General features: G+C 41.4%; 1 protein-coding gene across 1 annotated transcript in view; it reads right to left on the bottom strand.

Moving 5' to 3' along the window:
• TMEM132D (transmembrane protein 132D) overlaps positions 1-19,244 on the bottom strand; it is a 274,910-nt gene that overhangs the window by 201,249 nt on the left and 54,417 nt on the right. Inside the window, exon 2 of the mRNA XM_067306882.1 lies at positions 8,583-9,471. Coding sequence (XP_067162983.1) covers positions 8,583-9,471 — 889 coding nt within the window. The remainder of the gene's footprint in view (positions 1-8,582; positions 9,472-19,244) is intronic.

Below are 19,244 nucleotides of genomic sequence, written 5' to 3'. Positions count from 1 at the left end.
CTGCCCCAACCCCTCTGCTAACCCCCCCGGCCTCGGCGGCAGCTTCTGCAAACTCCACGCCACAGCGTGGAGAGACGGATGCAACAAGGCGGCATTTTACCCAGCGTCTTGGTCAACTGAGGTATCTCAAATCCCATTTCAGAATAAAATAAGTAATGAGAATTTTTTCTATATTTCTCAGGGGGGGGAAAAAAAAACAAGTTTGGGAAGCTAAAGCATCTATAATCATTACTTGCTCGTAGAACTTTTATTTACTTCAAGTGTGAGAACTGTGTATAATTTAGGACACAGGATTCATTACTAAGCATAGTTATCAATTGAATTGCTATAAAATACAGCTATACATTTTTTTGCTCATGAATATATCTACACCTAATATTTGGTACCTTCGAGCAAATCCAGCTCTAAGTATATTATTTATCTGTTGATTTATCTCCAGAAATAGGAAAACAAATTTAAAAGGTTGTAAGCAAAAAGCAGCAATATTGTCAACTTCAAAACAAAAAGAATTCACTGGGCTCAGCAACAATACGCTAAAGCAAACAAAGCAAAGCAAAAACAAGCAAGCCAAGCCAAAAGAAACAAACAAAAAAATCTCAGACAAACTAGAAAACCCCCAAACCACACGCTAAATCTATACTGTAGATTCAGAAAACTCATGTTCCTAAGTTTGGAGCGCGGCTCCGGCATCCCTACGTATATTAACTGCAACGCATGTAGCAGCCCAGTGTCACTGGCCTGCAGCAAACAGGAGCTGTAACTGGGTAACGCTAGAAGTTTTGAAGCATTAATTATGGAAAGGATTTTGAAGGACTGACATGGAGCAATACTGTATTGCCATAAACATTAACTTTTCATTCTGGACAAAAAACTTCATATAAAGGTTTCCTTTCAATTTCAGTTTCCAGTGAATCCCCCCTGAAATTTGGAGAAAACCAGCAAAACAAAACAGAATATTCTCCACGAGCTTCAGAGATCTTTCTACACCTTTTGATGGGAAATAGAGAGCTCCTGCAGCCTTCCCTGGCCATCCGCGGGGAAGAGCTGCCGAACTGGCGCGGCGACAGCGGCCGTAGCGCGGGGCCGGCCGGCACGGAGGGCCCCGGGGTTCGCCCTCAGCACCGCGGCACGGCGGCCGCTCCAGCTGCTCCGCGCGCTGCGACGCGCTGCCGCTGCGCCTCCGCACGCAGCCCGGCCACGCGGCCGGTCACAAGGGATACAGTGAATAACTAACTCGCATCAAACGGAGAGAAAACGACAGGAGGGAGGCACAGGACACACAGTCACTTACTTTATTAGGCATTTAATAGTGCTTCACTGCGAGGATATTATTGCTCATCATTTGCATACAGCATCTCATCCTCAAATAACTGTTTATATTGGCAATAATAAAGGGGTTTCAAGGAGGTTAAAGTGACTTGGGCAAGACCAAACAAGAAGCGAGTGTGTAAACTGAGCTGGAAAAAAAATAGTTTCTTAAGGTTTCTTAAGGCTCCGTCCTCCACTCCAAGCTCTCGAACCAAGGCTGACAGCACTATTCCATTTTTATCCATCATTTACATTTTATCTCCTTCTTCTTTTCCCCTTCTAACTCTCATATCCATACAGACTCAAGACAGATTTTTAATTTCTCTAGTTCATTAAAAAACAAAACAAAACCTAGACCTTGGCCCTCATGGTCCGTCATTTTCATAAAATTAAAAGCAGTCCACTGGTTTCCCATTCACTCGTCTAAATCTTCCACTGCACGGAACAACAGCCTGAGAAAAAGGAATTTTTTCCATATATTCAGTAGCTTCTAGAATAAGAAGTCTTTCCTTATTAGCAGAAGAGTTTATAGTTATTTTGGAACAAAAAAAATTCCATAGAAATGAGTAGTTTTTGACTTGTGATTGTTTTGCATGATTGTTTCTTTTCTTTTCTTCTTCTTCTTTTTTTTTTTTTTTGACCTATACATCCTATATTTTCTATCTCTTCAAGCCATGATTTCCAGTCCACTGGAGCAAAAGCAATGGTAAAGCATTCTGCCAGCAGCCCTGGCCTCGCATTATGAATATATTTGCCAAGTCTTGCTGCCACTCAAGATAGGACTTCTAAAAATAAGGGACAGAGTTTCAAAATAAAAATAAATACAATTTTCTCATAGCATATTGGAGGGGGAAAAATTCTTGCTCGCCTTTCCGTTACCAGAGAGGAGACCAGCCTGATAAGAAACCAGACAGATGCAGCATATGTTGGTGTTACTGATACGTGCAATATAGTAGGAGAAACCATATAGACCACTACACATTACAGCACACGACGGTCCCGGTCGCAAGCCCCCGCGTTGCAAGGACACGGCACGGAAGCAGCCGCTACCCCCAGCGCCCTGGGGTTAGAGAAGGGGAAGGGAGGGGGAAGTAGATTAGCCGACTTGCCCAAAAGGCACACTAGAAGCGTATGGCTTCCTGCGTGCCAACTCTCTGTCTCCTCGAAGAAATCTGATGTCTTCAGCACACGGCGGCCACTGGCAGTGCTACCCACATTACTCTCGTGTTAATTTTAACCACAGGCAACAGCTACTTGTAGAATTCATTTATTTATGGTCTCTGCAAGCTACAGATCTAGCAAGGTTTTCCTGCACCGCTGAGATTGCCTTCCAAATCCTTGGCACCTCAAGCAAAAGCTGGAAACAGCCAGGAGTTTATGAGGACTAAGCGCGGCTTCTGAAGCAGCCTGTGGAAAATCCATCTGGTGGAACAAGGCAATCTGAAACACGTTACTTCCTTTATAGCCCTTAGAAGTAATCTGACCCCACAGTGAGCTTTACTATGCAATCCTGCGTTTTCCCCAACTAATTTATATTATGTGACAGACACGTTTTCTCATTCAGAACAATGAAAACAGTTTCAGCTTCTTGTTCTCAGCTCTGTGCTAAAAGTCTTCCTTAATTCTTGTTTTTTCCACCTGGAAATCTCTGGGTCAGAGCTCAGTGCAGCCAACTGCTCACATCTCCTGTTACTGCTACTGAATTAAACTTGAGTGGCATTTGGTTTTATTGGATACCTACCATAGGTATGGCATTTTGCAAAGTAACATTTAGTTGAAATACACAGTAAATCACACAGAAATTATGCAACCATCTAACACACACAGCAAAGAGGTCACAGCATTAGCTGTGATGCTTTGGGATACAGGCTGGAATAGCACCACAATTCTGGAAAACCTGTGGCCACAGGTAGGTGCTCAGCTGCCACAGACCTTCCATGGGGTTCTGCTTCATCAGCTGCTGTCCCGTGCTGGAACTAACTCGGAAAACCAACTGGTGTGCCGCTGGGCAATTTACTCTGCTAAGGCAGAAGGACTGAAAACAAGTATCTCCTTCAACAGACAGGAGATATTCGCATCCTCCTGGAACTGTGGCCAGTGCTGGTGCCTGGCTACACCTTTTCCCTTTTTGCTGGTAGCATATAATCACTATCACAAAAAAATTCCATGAAATGTTCGTGTATTGTAATGTCCTAAATCCACCTAAATTTCCACCCATCACAGTCTGTTTTTTCGCTAATATCATTTATTTCATCTGCACCAAAACTGATAGGGCTGATGTTTACATTCCTCCTTTGGGAACAGCATCTTTGTATTACTATGGAGAGGCATCACCACTCTGTAAGGGTCCAAGGAGCTGAACTCATACACGTGAAACCGAGGAATATCTATAACCTACACGTGACTGAAAGAGGGAACATCTGTCCCCCTGCAACTGCAGCGCTGGTTCTAGTTCACAAGTTTGGGTTGATTATGCAGTCTTGGGACTAGCTTAAAAATCTTACAGTTTTTAAAAAGACAGCTACTAAAGTTACACAATAGATGCTGAGGTTGTGGTTTTCCTGCAAAGCATACATGAAATGCATCCCGGCATGGCCAATTTTGTTCCATCTCCCATATTAATTTCCAGTCCTGGGATGAGACTATTTGCTAACTACAACCTCCATCCTAGACCTCAGTAATTTTTTATTTCAGATCAACTCTACCTCAGATGTGAGGAGGTTTATAACGAGGTTTACTAGTTTGAGCAATTCTATATGAAGGTTTAATGGCTCCCTCCTCTGTACATAGCAATGTCCTTCACAACCATCTCCAAGACCCTGTATGAACACAAAACTGTACAATATAGCTGGAAAGTTATGTAAAAAAGGAGTTAGACCTAAGTAGGCTAACAGATTTGTGCATTTCTCAAATTCTCAGTTCAACTGGGAATGTAGGAAAAAGGAAAACTGAGTTCAAATAAATCCCTCAACTAGACAAGGTTTTGACACCTCCCACCATGAAATGGCTTGTTCCTATTCAGGCTGCCTGGATAAGTTAATCCTTTGTCCCCCTGTTCAGTTTGCAACCATGGTATCAAGGCCTAGAAATACTTAGCAACCAATATCCTGGGTCTTAGTCTAAATTCTTCTTAAACCCTGGCACTTGATAATGATCTGACAATTAACACCATTCCATATTCCACTTCTAATTCAGACAAACCCAGCTATGCATAGGCAAATTCTGTATCATCTGAACCTGGTGAAAATACTAGTACTATTTTTTTTCAAATCACAGGCCATTGATTGGTAAAAATCCATACAGTGTAAGGGACCACCTGGATAATGCAGAGTGACCTTTGGGATAATAGCTGAGGCCAAAGACCTCTCTTCTTTTCCCCAGCCAGTAGTTCCTGCCTCAGACTCACCAGTTGTTTGAGCCGTAGCAGTGGACAAGGCCTGTTACCCTTTCTCTATACATTATAATCAGTCATTTGATTGGGTAATTTTACCAGTGGGTCATTTCAGCACCTTTTTGCCCCATCTCAGCTGACAGGAGAGAGGAGAAGTGATATCACCTTTTACATATCTCTCCATGCCCTCATATTTACATACTCTAAGAGCAATGAAGTTCCTTTGAATCTCTCCTGTCTGTAGCTCTACAAACCACTAGAATTTAAAGATTTTAGAGACTTAAAACACGATCGGGTTGTAGCAGAGGTCTCTGATGGCTTCTGCACAATGTTAGCTGGAAAATCTGTTCTGCAATCAGAACAGGTTGCATATCGGAAGTGCTGTCTTTTGAATAGCTATGTGAAAAAGAGAGCCTATATAAGAGATATACTAGAGTGACATGTAAGGACCTTTCAGGACTGGAAAAATCCTAATTCAGTTAAAGGCCAGGATTCAGAGATTAAATTTGCCATGCTATTCGTGTTTTTCACCCTTACCAGTGGTGGCTTCAACGCTTTTCAACTGAAGCAGAAATTCTGCAGTAGACCTGGCTGCATACCTATGTATGCGTGGGCAGGTGCTTGCACATATAACACAATGGAAGCTTATGAAAACAATATTGTAAAAGCACGAGCAGTATAGGTTATTCATTATCAAAACAACATTAACAAAGCAAGAATATTTAGCTGTTTCACACTGGAAAACAGAAAAAAAATGGCGATTATCTTCTAAAGCGCCTTGAGACTTCCTCCAGTGCTGCCTTTGCCATGCTCAGCAGGAGTTGCCACATGCCCATCTCCTGGGCAGAGCCCCAGCCTGGGGCTGCAGCATTTGGGGACAGCCAGTGAAATCCCCACTGAGGACTCCTGGCAGCACGCAAGGGCACAGGCACTCTAAGATGTCCAAGCTTCAGGAAAATAAATAAATAGTAATAGAGCACCAACAGACACTCTTACACATTATAATTTTTTGCTTGTAAGTTGTACAACAGCAGTGTAGCACACGAGAGCAGCACAGCTGCATTACGTTGCCACTACTTGCCAACCACAGAGTCCCACCTACGCTGCGCGACACCGCGCTACTCCAGTGTATGCTCAGAGTGACATTTACTCCCTTCTAGAGGGCCAGGAAAGAGGCATTATTTTCTTGCCTGACAATGTGATTATAGTAGCTCTCAGCATAGAAGAGAATTTTACCCGCTACATTTAATAAACCTACATTTTTGTTCCTTCCTAGCAGTTGCTTTTCCCTACAGCAGAAAGGCAGGCACAAGTCAGCAGCCACCTGAAACGGAATTAGCCATGTGTACTTCGGGGGGGATGAATGCAGAACACGGATACTACAATTCTGACCAAAAAGCAACTAGACAAAAAAACCCTTAGACACGCTGTAGCCTAGATGAAAGATAGGCTTTAGAAGCAGATAGTACAACTACTCTGAAATTACAGCAGATTGTAGTCTGGTTGCAACCCAGTTTCTGTTAGAAAAAGCAGGTTAATAGAAATCGAAATACTCATGAAAGTGACATGATTCCAGCAGGCTGTTACAGAGTTTTTACCTGCTGTTACCTTTTAAAAACATGAACTGTGATTGCTTTTTGAAGAAAATGCCTTATTTTTCATTTTAAATTGGTATTTGATATTTATTTTTAGCATTTTTGTCATATGATACAGTAGATCATAAAATAAAAAGCCAAAAGTCAAATACATGGTTTTCTTTTTGTTCCAGAAAATTAATTTTAGAAACAGTCATTAGAAGAAGTTCAGGTGTTCAGTTTTCATCTCAATTTTAAAAAAGTAACATTTTTGAAGATTTCAGAAACCTCTAATACAATTATCATGGTTATTGCTAGCTCTACTTTTAACTGACCACAGTTCACAGAAGTATAGGTGCTTTGAAGTCAGATTTAAGACCTTACATTTTCAATGTAAAAACAACTACAGGTTTTTACCTTAGAAAGATAGAAAAGGTTTTTAATATTTATATTTAAACCAATTTTCAAATGTAATAGAAATCTCCATGAGGGTCTGAAATACATCAAATACATCCCTTTAAAGTCATTAGTATACAGAGAGCTGGAGAGGTGTCTGTGAACACTTCTGTCCATGAGGAATTCAGATTGCCTGTCTTGAAATTAGTCACTCAGAAAGCAATCTGAATCTTAGGCAGATTGACTCAGAAAATGAAAACCCGATCCCGTAAGGAGAAAGTGGATAGCCTACTAGTGCTTGTCCTCTACCAGATGAAGAAATAACTGTCCCTGAGTGAGTATCCAAGAGCTGTGGTTATTCAGTCTATATATCACGCATTCTAAAGGAAAAATTACCTGATTTTGTGGCAACCCACTTCCTCCAGAAAACCCACATAAAACCTTCCTAATTCCCCACTAGTTTATACATCCTAAATTACTTAATGCCAGTGGAGTCAAATTTGACTTACTCCAGTATGAGACATATATCCAAGCCCTGCAAGGCTGCATTTGCAGAGATTCGTGTACCATTTTATTCCATTTTAATAACTGAGCCCTAAAACGTCTAGGTAACTTCAGCCAGAGATTTTGGAGTTTGAAGCGTATAACTGGCAGAGAAACAGACTCTCCAGTCTACTTCGTCTCAAGTTAGAGCAGGAGAGGTGCCTACTCCAGAGAGGAGCAGGTGCCTTTCTTAAGGGAGGGCGCTGAGCATCTCTAGTGCCCAGCACAGTTGTTGACTGTGGTGCATCTGTGACATTTGTAACAGGGAGCAACAAACTTCCTACCCTCATGAAGCATCTCCTCTTTCGGGGGCAAGGTCTGTGAACCTTTCTGAGCTTTGGCACTGACGTTCATTCGCAGAGCAAACACCCAGCACAAGGCAGCCTTAGTCTCAGAAACCCAGAGTACGATGCTTACCTCTGGCTGTAAGAGAACTAACATTACTCATTGGTAAGGGATAAAAGAATGAAATCAGCTCTGCCCACCGCCCTTCCACAGTCCCGTCAACCACGCAATCCGAGCTTACGCTGCTGGCACACAGACTGTGGCAAACTTGAAAAGAAAAGACAACCAGACAGTCTCACTTGCATGCAGCACACATCTACCCTCAGCTTGCCACAGTACGCTCTGATATTCTTGGCTGTTCTTTTCTGGATTATATTGGTTGTTATAGTGAGCTTCCCATTGTAATATCTCAATGTCTGGAGAGCAGCCAAGGAAATCAAAAGCAAGGCAGTATTGCAAGTTACTTTCAAAAAAAAAAAAAAAAAAAAAATCTCCCCAAACCCAACAACAACAAAACCCCCCACCCTCAGGAATTTCTCATTTTCAGAAATGATGGTTTTGATATTTTAGTAATAGGATGTTTGTGATTCCTAAGTATAAAATAGAACTGGGCTTACAACAAGCCAGGGGGAGATGTTTACACATATAAATCCTACTTGGATGTCTAATTCTTGTTCACTTCCTATAAACACCTTTGCAGATCTGGACTTTACTAATCTTAACATGAGTTCAATGAGAGATTAGGAGCACTGCGAACTCCAGCTCAGGAGACATAAATTATCTCCTATTAACACAAAGGTGGCTCCCAGGTCTACCATTTTAATTTTTACAAAAGGTACTCAGAGGACAGCTTCAAGAAAAGGTCTTTTGCACCCAAAGAGATCACATCTCAGATGATTCATACAACATTAGACTGATCAGTAAGAAGAAAGAAGTTAAGTGAACCAGCCTGCAATGCAGTCTTAATTTCTATAGAGCAGCAACTGAAGCAATGTTAGGTAATTCATACATGAGAATGTGGCTTCCCATACCAAGAGCAGAAAAAAACAAAAATAAGGTACCAAAGAAATATAGAAGAGCCTTACCTCAATGTGAACTGATCTTCTGTTGAATTTTTAGCAATAGATACAACGAAAGTCAAAATGTCACCTTGCTTGACAGTCTTTGGCGCGTATTGGATGGCAATGTTATTATCCAACCTCATTTCATTTAAGGAAGGGCCAGCATGTGTCTGGTAAAGGAAAACACTTCCAATCCTCTGCAAGGGAGGTCCTGACTCATCAATGTCATTGCGCCCTGGTCGGATCCCATTACTTTTCCTTACGTCCTCCTTCGTGCATTCCCCTCTCTCATCTCCTGGCTGTATGGCATAGTAAAGCTCCACAGGGCTCCCTTCAGACTGATCCATTAGTTTCTTACGGCCAGCAACAACTGTTGGGGGGTTAAACCAGCTCGGCAGGAGTTCCAGCTCTGCCACACACAACCCCAGGTCCCCTTGCAGCCTGCAGCTGCCTCTGACTTCCCGCGTCTCTCGAAAGGCAAATACCCGGAGGCAGGGCAGCCGCTCCGTGGTGCTATAGTCATCCCAGTCCCTGCCCACAATGTAGAACAGGATCTGGACTTTGGGCTTGCTTGGGTAAATCTTGTCACTCATTATGAAGGCTTTAAGTTTCCAGTTGAAGGAGAACTTATTAGTAGATCCAAATGGGTTTGAAGACAACATTAAGTCCTGGGGCACTACTTGTTCAATGAAAAAAGGTCCATAGCTGGCATTTAACACAGGTGGCCTCTTGGATTTGTAGATCAGAAAGGATTCCACTCGGGACTGCAGGCTGGAATTCCTCATAATATCCTGGTTGGCTTCCTTGAGAAAGAAGGAAATATCCGCATTGTGGATACGATAGCTCACAGGCAAGTAAGTTGGCAGTAAAGAAAATCTTTGTATGCTCTCCAGGATCCCACGACTCTCAGTCACTGTTAAAAAGAAAGGAGAATTTAGAAGACCAAATGTAAAAAACATTCCATATTAGGTTGCAATCAGATCCCTCCCCATTGTAAAGATAACATAGATCTGGTAGAAACCTGAAGAAGAAGCAAAATTATTAGCACTACTGAGCTGACTTTAGGTTTCACTGCAGTGTCTTTGGCCAGTTCCCTAAGAATCTGAGTTTACCTTTAAACTGTAGCATGCCTTAGAAAAACACAATCACAGCTGGACTGATAGTGCCACCAAATCTGTCACAATTCTTGGAAAGTGGTTCCAGTGGCCAGTACCACCCTCTCTCTGCTGCACTTTGCTTCCTGTCATATATCTACCGTCTCTCACAGGTGACCCCCTTACCAGCTCACTAGTCAACCCAGCAAACTGCCCTTCATCCAGCTGCTGGTGCAGGAGCTAAGTGCTTGCCAGAGGCTCCAAAGACCAATTCAGATCACCTGAGACTTTCAGATAATGTTTATGAACAGGGATGAATATTACTCTCTTAATATTGCCAGCTAAAAGCTTTATAAAACTGAACTTTAAAAACAATCCATGATTCACCAGCTTCAATATTAAAGTGTCATAAGATATTAAAAATAATAAATTTTCTCTATGTTTGCCTGTGCAGTTTCAATCTTACAGTTCATATTCCTAAGAAATTTTCTACAACATTGAGCCTTAAAAACTTACTGAGAAAAAACAAAAACAAAGCTGAGATTCCTTTGAATTCACATGACTCATGAAGCTGCTGTCTCATAAAGCAGTTGAGAACTCACAGTAAAATCTGAAGAGCTGGCAACACTTCTCTCTGCTTTTAGGTAGACCATATTCAGCCTAGATTTACCTCATGCTCCTTATTCACTCATGCAGTGATGTAACCTCCCTGCATTAATGGGGGCTTCACAGTGGTGCAGGTGGTGTTAGCAGAAATAACAAGAATCATCAACCCATGCAGATGCAGCCTAGGTAGATGGTGTTTAATGTAGTTAGCTTGGATAACAACAGGTTATGTTACGTTCTGCACGGCAGCTGGATAAAAGCTAGCTTGTGTAGGTTTACCCATGCCAAAGGCTGCATCTTCACTTGCAACACAGATTTATTACGGGAGAGCAAAGTTGCCCAACCAGCACCTGCAACACAAGACCACTGCACAGACAACATTAAAAAAGAAATCTGATTGTTACAGCAAGCTGCACCTACACAGGAAACCAAAGTAATGATTTCACATCAAATACTGCTCATGGACCAGCTATATTTCACTTCAGCCTTATTTTCAGGACTGTCAAGCAATACATGGACTTGAAGCCGTTTCCCACACGAGGCTGAATTTCACTTTAAAAACAGTTAGGCCAACAACCATTCACACAAAGGCTCCTTCACACCACTCCAGTAGTAGAGGACTAGAGGATTTCAAAAAGAGCTTTATTTGCATCCTATTTATGATCCCTTCCATTTCACTTCTTCTGTGAAGAAGGTTTTTTCTGTAAATAACCATTAGGACTCGCACCACTGTTGTTGCCTAACCCTACATTGTTCCTTAATACAACTGTGTTATCTGTATTGTACTGGTACTGTACACCACTGGACATCGGAAGAACATTTTCAAAGACACAAATGACTCTTACTGCCAGATATCTCTTTTAACTGTGCCATTGAGCAACTACCTGAGGCAGGCTATTGTACTAAGGAATAAGCTCTCCATCCTTTCTAGGAACTGTCAGTCCCAAAGAGTAAAGACATACACTGTTAAACAACAATACCAGATGCAAATACAATACAATATTTCCTATTTGAACATCCGACCTTCATACCTACGGATAGGCATCCAAATTGTGCAATAAATTGCATATTTTCCCAAAGCAACTTCAAATCCTTATACTTAATTCAGAAAGGTGACAAAGGGTTACCACAGGTATTCATGCAAATCCAGTTTCCCAAGCCGTATTGCACAAATGCTTTATTAGTTCTTATTTTGTTTGACATCTGAGCTAAATATCTATTGTCTAGACAAGTACTACGGTTGCCTAAGCTAGCGTTAGTTACTCCTAACCACCCAGCTACCATGCATGCTCTGCAATCTCTGCACAAGGCTAGCATGGGCTTGGTATCTTCAAAACCTCTGGGAAGGTATTAGTTCCTAAAAACTCCAATTTCAGACCAGAAACTCACCAGAACCAACCTGGAAAACACCTCTCAGCAATGATCATCTATCTACCCATGGGTGGCATGACCTGAAAGAGGCTTTTGCCTTTGCAGGCGATGAAGGGAAAGGTACCCACACCGACACCACCCACGTGTCACGCAGGTGCCTCCACAGTAAAGCAGGCAGTGCAGAACATCTCGCTGTACCACCAACTTGGTCAGACCTCACTTGAGCCACTTTGTTCGTGCTGGTGTTCCAGGTCCAACAAGTATGGGTATTACTACTTATTTCTCCTCACTCTTTGTCTGTGTATATTGCAAATGCATCAGATAGAGGCTGTAGCTTACTAGGTATGTCTGAGTATCACCTAGAGAAATGGGGCTGTGATCTCAGCTAAGGTCTCCAGGCACTGAAGCAATGCAAAACAATAAACTGAAAAATAGGAGTAAAAGTAATTTGCTACATGGAAAGGAAAATAAGCTGGCTATAAAGAGCAAGCAGATAAGGATGGGCATGATTCAGCTGTGAGACAGAAGACAAATCTCAAACAGAGAAAGGGGCCAGCTGCAGAGAGGAGAGTTTTGCAGTTTTGGAAATCTTTCTCTCCTCCATCTTGACAAGCTAAAATTTCCTATCCCTCCAGCAAACAGTTAAAATAAAGCCTTAATTTAAAAAGTTGAATTAATGCCAAGTCTTCAGCACCACCTGGAAGTAGAATTAAATTCCATCCGAAGAACCAGGAAATGGCCTCAGCCCATCATCATCATATGAGACTCTGTAAAGAGCAGCAGCAATAAAAGGCTGAAGTGATCCCAGTGATCCTCCCTGGAGGAGGAATAGTCAGCTGAAGGGTAGGAGCACTAGATTTGTTTAAATTTAGGAGCAATCACGCCCAAGGATTTTCTGCTTGTTTTTACCCAGAGTAAACTGCAGGGATTTTTGGGATGCAAAAAAACACCTTTTGCTCTAGCCTTGATATCCTTCTGCATTCAGCTCCCTCTCTCTCTCTCCAGATATTTATTTGGAGCAGATGACGTTTTTACAGATCCTTTTCTAGAGAATCCCCCAACAAAGATCTCTAATAACTCTAAATGGCTTTGCTAGTACTTAGAGAGTTGCAAGGACACATCTCTCCTATCCAGCCCTAAGGCAAAATCTGTTCTGCTGTTGCACTCCTCAGATCACCCAGCCCATAACATCGTTCCTCCATCTAATGTCCCATTTATAAATTCCACACTCATTTCGCCCTCCTCCCAACAGCTTGGCAAAGCACCATTAAACACAGTGAGACATCAAGGAGGCAACTTGGAGAGAGGAAAAAGCTCAGGGTATTCAATTTTTTATTTCCCTTATTTTGATTGCAGCTCGCTTCCTTGCATTCCACAGGGAGAAGTACATTATTTTTATATTAAAACTAACAGAGTGTTTCGCCTCATAATTTTTTAATCATTTATTTTAGTGCTTAATTATCTAAGGGATTAAAAACCTTCCTTCTGTATTCCCCATCTCCACAGGACAATACTTCCTCAGAGTTTGTAAATCAATGATTCTCTGGAATAGGAGAGCAACATGTATTAAAAAAAAACAAAAACAGAAGGTGAGCTGCCTACTTAAAAAAAAAAAAGAGAAAAGAAAAGAAAAAGAAAAAAGAAAAGAAAAAAGAAAAAAAGAAAAAGAAAAAAGAAAAGAAAAAGGAAGTCTCACTAGATACAGCAGGGTCCATTGGTTTTTAAATTGTTGGGCAATGGCAAACTGGTCTGCTCAGTGTCGTGCTTCTCCCTACCAGCAAGCTGTTGATGCGCACTGAATACGAATTGGCTTGTGCTGGAAGCTGACAGCAGCTTTCCAAACAGCCAAAGGCCAAAAATTCAAACAGTTTTACACTTTATCTGGGGAGAGTTATAATCAGTACAAACAGGAAAAAATTCAAGAACTACACTGAGCTCTGCAGTACCATCTGGATTTTGACCGTGAAAGTTTATTAAGGATTCAGAAGGATAGGAAATCAAAAACAAAAACAACTATCAGCATCCTTAATTGCAACCATGACTATTTTCATACAAATTATCCATGTTTTTACAAAGCAAAAATTGCAAGAAATTACAATTTTGTACGTTAGTCAGACAGCATAAAAGTGGAGTTTTTAAATTTCAGTCACTCCATCTACCCTAAATATTACATCAAATCCATAACACATCCTAATCAAAATTCCGCAGGAATAACCCGCCTGAATAAATAACAAAAATCACCCAGTGAATCTCTCAGTTTAAATAATGTCAAACAAAACAATGAGTGATTGAAGGGCAATCAAGGAAACAACATCAAGACAAATAAAAATATATGGCTAAATTTGGGAACTGCAACTCCTCTTTGCTACATCGCTATATCTCACAGCTTGTCTACACAGGGAGCTTGGTAGGATGATAAGCGAGTGCAAGTGGGCAGCGCATTAGCAGCCTTATTAGTTTGCTGTTTGGACTTATGTCAAAGTATGTTACACTTTGTGCAAGTACCAGATTCAAACAAACTTTGAATTCAATTTTTCCATACTCTGATAGATTCCTATGATCTGTATGAGACCAACACAACTTTGAATTCATTAGTTGGGGCAATCTGTAAGATCAATGTATCTCAAGCTGAGACACAGCAGAGGAAAAACAGACTCTTCCAGAGGACCACAGCAAACTGCCTCGCAGCCCTGCTGCATGCAGGGGAACCAGCCCTCACCCCGAGCACACTCCTTAGGCGCCCCAAAAGGAACGGGGAAGACAGTCTGCTGCAGCTGAGGGGCTGTGTCTCGACACTCTGGTTGCAGGCTATGATCCCTATCAGTTTGAAGCCAACCAATAAAATCCAATTCTGATGCTGTGCTTATGCCAGGTGCTATTATTTCTCAATCCCTTAAAACTACATCTGTATTTGATCTCATGCTGTGAATGGTTTGTTGAGGATTTCAATCAGTGGCCACCTGGGAAGAGATGCTATAGTAAGGTGGCTTTCATTCCTTTGCCTTTACTAAATCTTCTCCTGACTGACACTGTTTAAAAAATACTTGTCAATGATGAGAGAAGCAAATTCTTTGCAGGTCAGTGAATCTGAAAAAAATTCGAGAAAGAGGCAGCATATTCAGTCTCATCCTGTACAGCCAAAGCTCATGCATATGACATATTCCTGGACATGACACAGTAAACATGCTGCATTTACCTTCCAAAGGTCAGACTTCTTCCTTCATTAGACTATTAGTTTTGTACTGCAGTCTGGCTAAAAATCTTAAATTTTTATTTCTTTAATATTATGTAACAGCAGCTCTCAGTCAATGACAAAAACACTCTTCATAGCTCAGTTTTACTGCAAAGTTATTGACCATGGCTTCACAAAATTGAAGAAACCTACCAGACCACTAACTTCATTCTATATTGCCAGATCCTTGGGATTTCATTGCCCTAACAGTTGCTTTATTTTTAAAAACTGTTCAATCTGTCAGCATCCATGATTCAGGAGAAATAAAACACTCTTCCAATCAATTATATAATGCTAGTATTTACCAAAAAAAACAAAAAAACCCTTTTTCTTATGGAACAACATTTGAAGGGAACAACATTTTAGGAAAGCTCCCTGATGAGCTGCAAGCTCAAACCAGGGATACAAAGGTGCAGTTTGCTACTGTATCTTTCTTGAGAACTGAGATAAGTGATTCTCTTCAATCAGTCTGGCCTGAAATTTTACTTTTTTAGTTAGCTTCAGCTATTGTCTTTGAATCTTCTGAACACCTTTGCTCTCCTGGGTTTGTTGCGCATTGGGATTTTTAAGCCAAAATCCTGGGGGGGGGGGGGGGGGGTGTGTGTGTGGAATCAGATAGTGTGATCTCTTTCCAGATCTGGAAACTAATGTCACATGGATGTCTGCTCCGATAAAAATTCATGCTCAGTTTTGCAACCTTAAAACTCTTCAGATGAAAATTGGGTAAAGAATGGATTTTTTTAAGTGGCTGAAACAGTGTGATTCAACTCTACCAACACTCAGGCTAGTCAATTTAAAGCTAAGCTATGGACACAGTGAAAACCAGCCACAGGTGTATCTCAGCCGGTCCCTAACAGAGGGATCATCTGCTCTGCCACCGAATGTCACTTGGTATGGACACAGTCAGTAAGACTGTGTTACATGAATCTTTGAGTAGGATCATTTCTGCCTTCCAGGACTTGCTGGTTGCTTCCCACATTCCTTCCTTTGGTTCAGACATCTTTCTCTGCAGCCCTTAAACATGAATAGATAAAACCGGACCGTTCCAAGGATGACTTACTGCATTTCCTGTTCTGTCTGTCCTGGAGCAGCTTCATTTTTCTTAAAAAAAATTAGCCCTGCATTTTCAAGTTTTTGACTAAGTATTACGCCGTATTGAGAACGACTTTATGACACAGCGACAGACTGACGGGAGGCGTCGAGCTCAGACACAAGGGCAGGCAATACAGACTTGGTGGCAGCTGCACGTCCTGCGCTTTTCAAAGCACTGAGGGCGCAGGTTGGCTGCACTTTGCAGCGGGCCTTGAGTCCACAGGAGGGACAACGCAGCGCAGCACAGCGCAGGCTGTAAAGAACAGGGAGAGGCAGCAAGCGAAACCCACAACAAGAAACACTGCAACATAGAACCAAAACCCCGCAAACCCGCCCAAGATCTTACTGCAGATGCTTTCCTTTGAAGCCATTTTCACACAGCAGCACATCTGAGCTATGCAGTAACCTAGAGTCAAGAGACTATTTCAATGATTTAGTGCCACACACACAACTGAATCTATTCAACAGATGTCAGCACTGAAAATTATATCCTGGAGTTATTCTCTGTCAAGAAATTAAACAAAGACTGCAAGATTAATTTTCTGTGGGGTTATATTACATTATATACACATGTGCATCCAAAATGAGCTGCCTGGTATTTGTTTGGTGATGCTAGCTTTCTTCCCTAGTTAACATCTCATTTTAACATGGATTCTGGGCATTTAATTGTATTATTAAGTCTTTTTTACCTCTCCAACTAGAAGCCTTAACGGAAATCAGACTTCATCAGAAGCAGCAGTATTTGCCTGAAAGAATATACAATTCAAGTTAATGGACAAGGCTTTAAGGATTGGAAATTGATGCCAAAAAAGTGATGGGATTTACCAAAGGCCATGAAGCCAGTGTGCACTCAGAGCTAGGAACCAGTCCTAAGTCACTCTAAATCCTCTCCGAATTCAGTATTTAACATAGCCATTTCAAAAAGCTTTTCAACAGCAAGTTTTTGACAAAACCTGAAAAGTTAGAGGGGTGAAGACTGAATTGACCAGATTTTCCTGTAGTCTTCAGCCACTTTGTCAGATCAGCCAGAAAAGAAAACTCTTGTTCAACTTCTCTGCCTTGAATAAAGATAATAACAGTGGAAGCTGACCCATAACATCTCTAGCACAAAGATATAGCGTAATGCTGAGCTCCTGCCTACACTTCACAGGAACAGTGCAACAGGTGATTTTTCCTATCCTGAATATGACCTATTTCTTACAACTATTTTGCTGAAATGCTTGAAAAGTACCTCTTTACAGAGAGACTATTACATGTTAAAATGTTCAGTGATCACATTATTCTTTACACAGCTGTGTAACACTCAATGCTGAAATAATGGTTGACCCATTATTATCCCTGTTCACACCGAAGCACTGATTTCCCATCACTTTGCCCCTGCCTGCTTGGAAAACAATTATCAGTGTCCATCTCCCATACCAGCAGAGAAATAAAAGCATGCAGCCTATCTGGCAAAAGGAACCCTGATCTTTCCTCCTAGTGTTGTCACAGCATTAGAAAACAGTTTCCAAAAAAGCTCATGCTCTCAGTAGCAAACACCATCAATCTAAAGGGCCAAGTACCAACAAAACAGTGATAAGGCTAGATCGATGTGTCACAGCTTGGAAAACAAAAATTGAGCTCGGGAACCCAGAAGTCAGGCATTTATTTCTAGTGATTTAAAGAGAAAAATAACTCCAAAGGCAAAAGTCACCCGTTTCTTTTTAAGTCCTTTCCTTATTAGGATTTCAGCCTGCTCTGCCTGCTTCAGTTTATAACATTCTCTGCAACAGTTTCATCCTTGGGAAATTATCATTCTTTTCCAAGAACAACCCTGTTCCCAACCTGCCAATATCCCCAAGTTATTACAACTCTTGTTTCAGTTCTGCATGCCTGTGGAGCTTGCTACAAAGCAAGGGAAAGATTACTTGAACATCAAGGCCACAGGCTACATAGAAGAGCTCCTTTGTAAAGGGGGGACTCCCCATTTCTTGTAAGAGAATTATAAAGAAGTTGGAGCATTGTTAGGGGTGTGACATATATTAAGTGACAAGCACAAAGTAGATGCTGAATAAAGAAGTAGATTAAACTTTGTACAGATGCAGACAAATCTTTTTTACCATCATTTCCAAGAGCAACACATGCTTATAAACTGTTCTTTTTACGAAAACTGCCAAGCATTGCTAACATAGTCGCAAACAGAACGAATTTCTAAGTGCTGAGTCCTGCAAGGAAGGGAGCACTCTGACACAGTAAAGTGCTTAAACTTAGTACGAATATTCATGTGCTGAAAAGCAACAATGTGGGTCAGTGCTTTGCTGAAGCAGGGCTGGAATCCTTTGCAAGCAGCAGCCCTGAAGAGGAAATGTTATAGCCTGGCCATCACACCACATCTTAACTACATTTGCTTCTGTGTTACTAATCCTGTTGGATTGCTCCTCTTGAGTGATCTTACAGACTGGTTTGCAATTTCTCTATTTTATTAACTCCACAAAGAAGTTTCCATGACCTGAGTGAGGAAGAAAGAAAGCTTCCTAAATGAAATACAGTATGAAATTAATTCCAGAAGAAGCTCCAAATACAATGTTGAATCAGGAACAAAGAAATAGAAATACAGAGCAATCCTCAGCTAAATTTACTCCATCTTCAGTCGTATACCATTTGGCCCACCTCACAGAATTGTCACTCGAGCATCAAAGGCTCTGGTTCATGCTCCTGATTTTATCCAAAGGATCAGTGAGGCTGGCTGATGTGCTTGACTGGGCTTTGTACCTTTTATCACTATATGCCAGAGCAAACACACACTGTCAAGTCTGTTTGGCACACTGAAGTGCCAAGACCACAGTAATGCTATTTATGTTGTCAATGGGATGTTACTGGACCACAGTGACTTGTAGCATATGGCCTTCCTACACAATCTCTTGCATAAGGGAACTCTTAGTTTGACTTCACAGAAGATTTTAGAAATTACAGACAATTAGAAAATGATCTTTTAGAAAGGGCGTTCTTGCAACACCAGACAAAGCAATCGGCACAACAAAAGCAATCCTCAGCCTCAACAGAAGACAATATCCGATGCTTCAAAAAGAGGCCAATAAACTAAAACCCAAATGAATCTATCAGTTTCATAAGCCTGCCTGTCAGGAACTCCTTGTAGACTGCTGTAAGTGATGAGTCTGAAAGCCAAATCATCACATCAAAGGATTCCCATGCCCTCATGTCTGGAGTGAAAACAGGCATCTGATCTTGGCATGCATAACTTTATATGCATGACTCCAAGGATTATTAAAGGTCATAAACTGATCCAGCACT

The sequence above is a fragment of the Apteryx mantelli genome, chromosome 17, assembly GCF_036417845.1.
Source record: "Apteryx mantelli isolate bAptMan1 chromosome 17, bAptMan1.hap1, whole genome shotgun sequence".
Classification (NCBI taxonomy): Eukaryota; Metazoa; Chordata; class Aves; order Apterygiformes; family Apterygidae; genus Apteryx; species Apteryx mantelli.
This window is presented reverse-complemented; position numbering and strand designations above follow the sequence as displayed.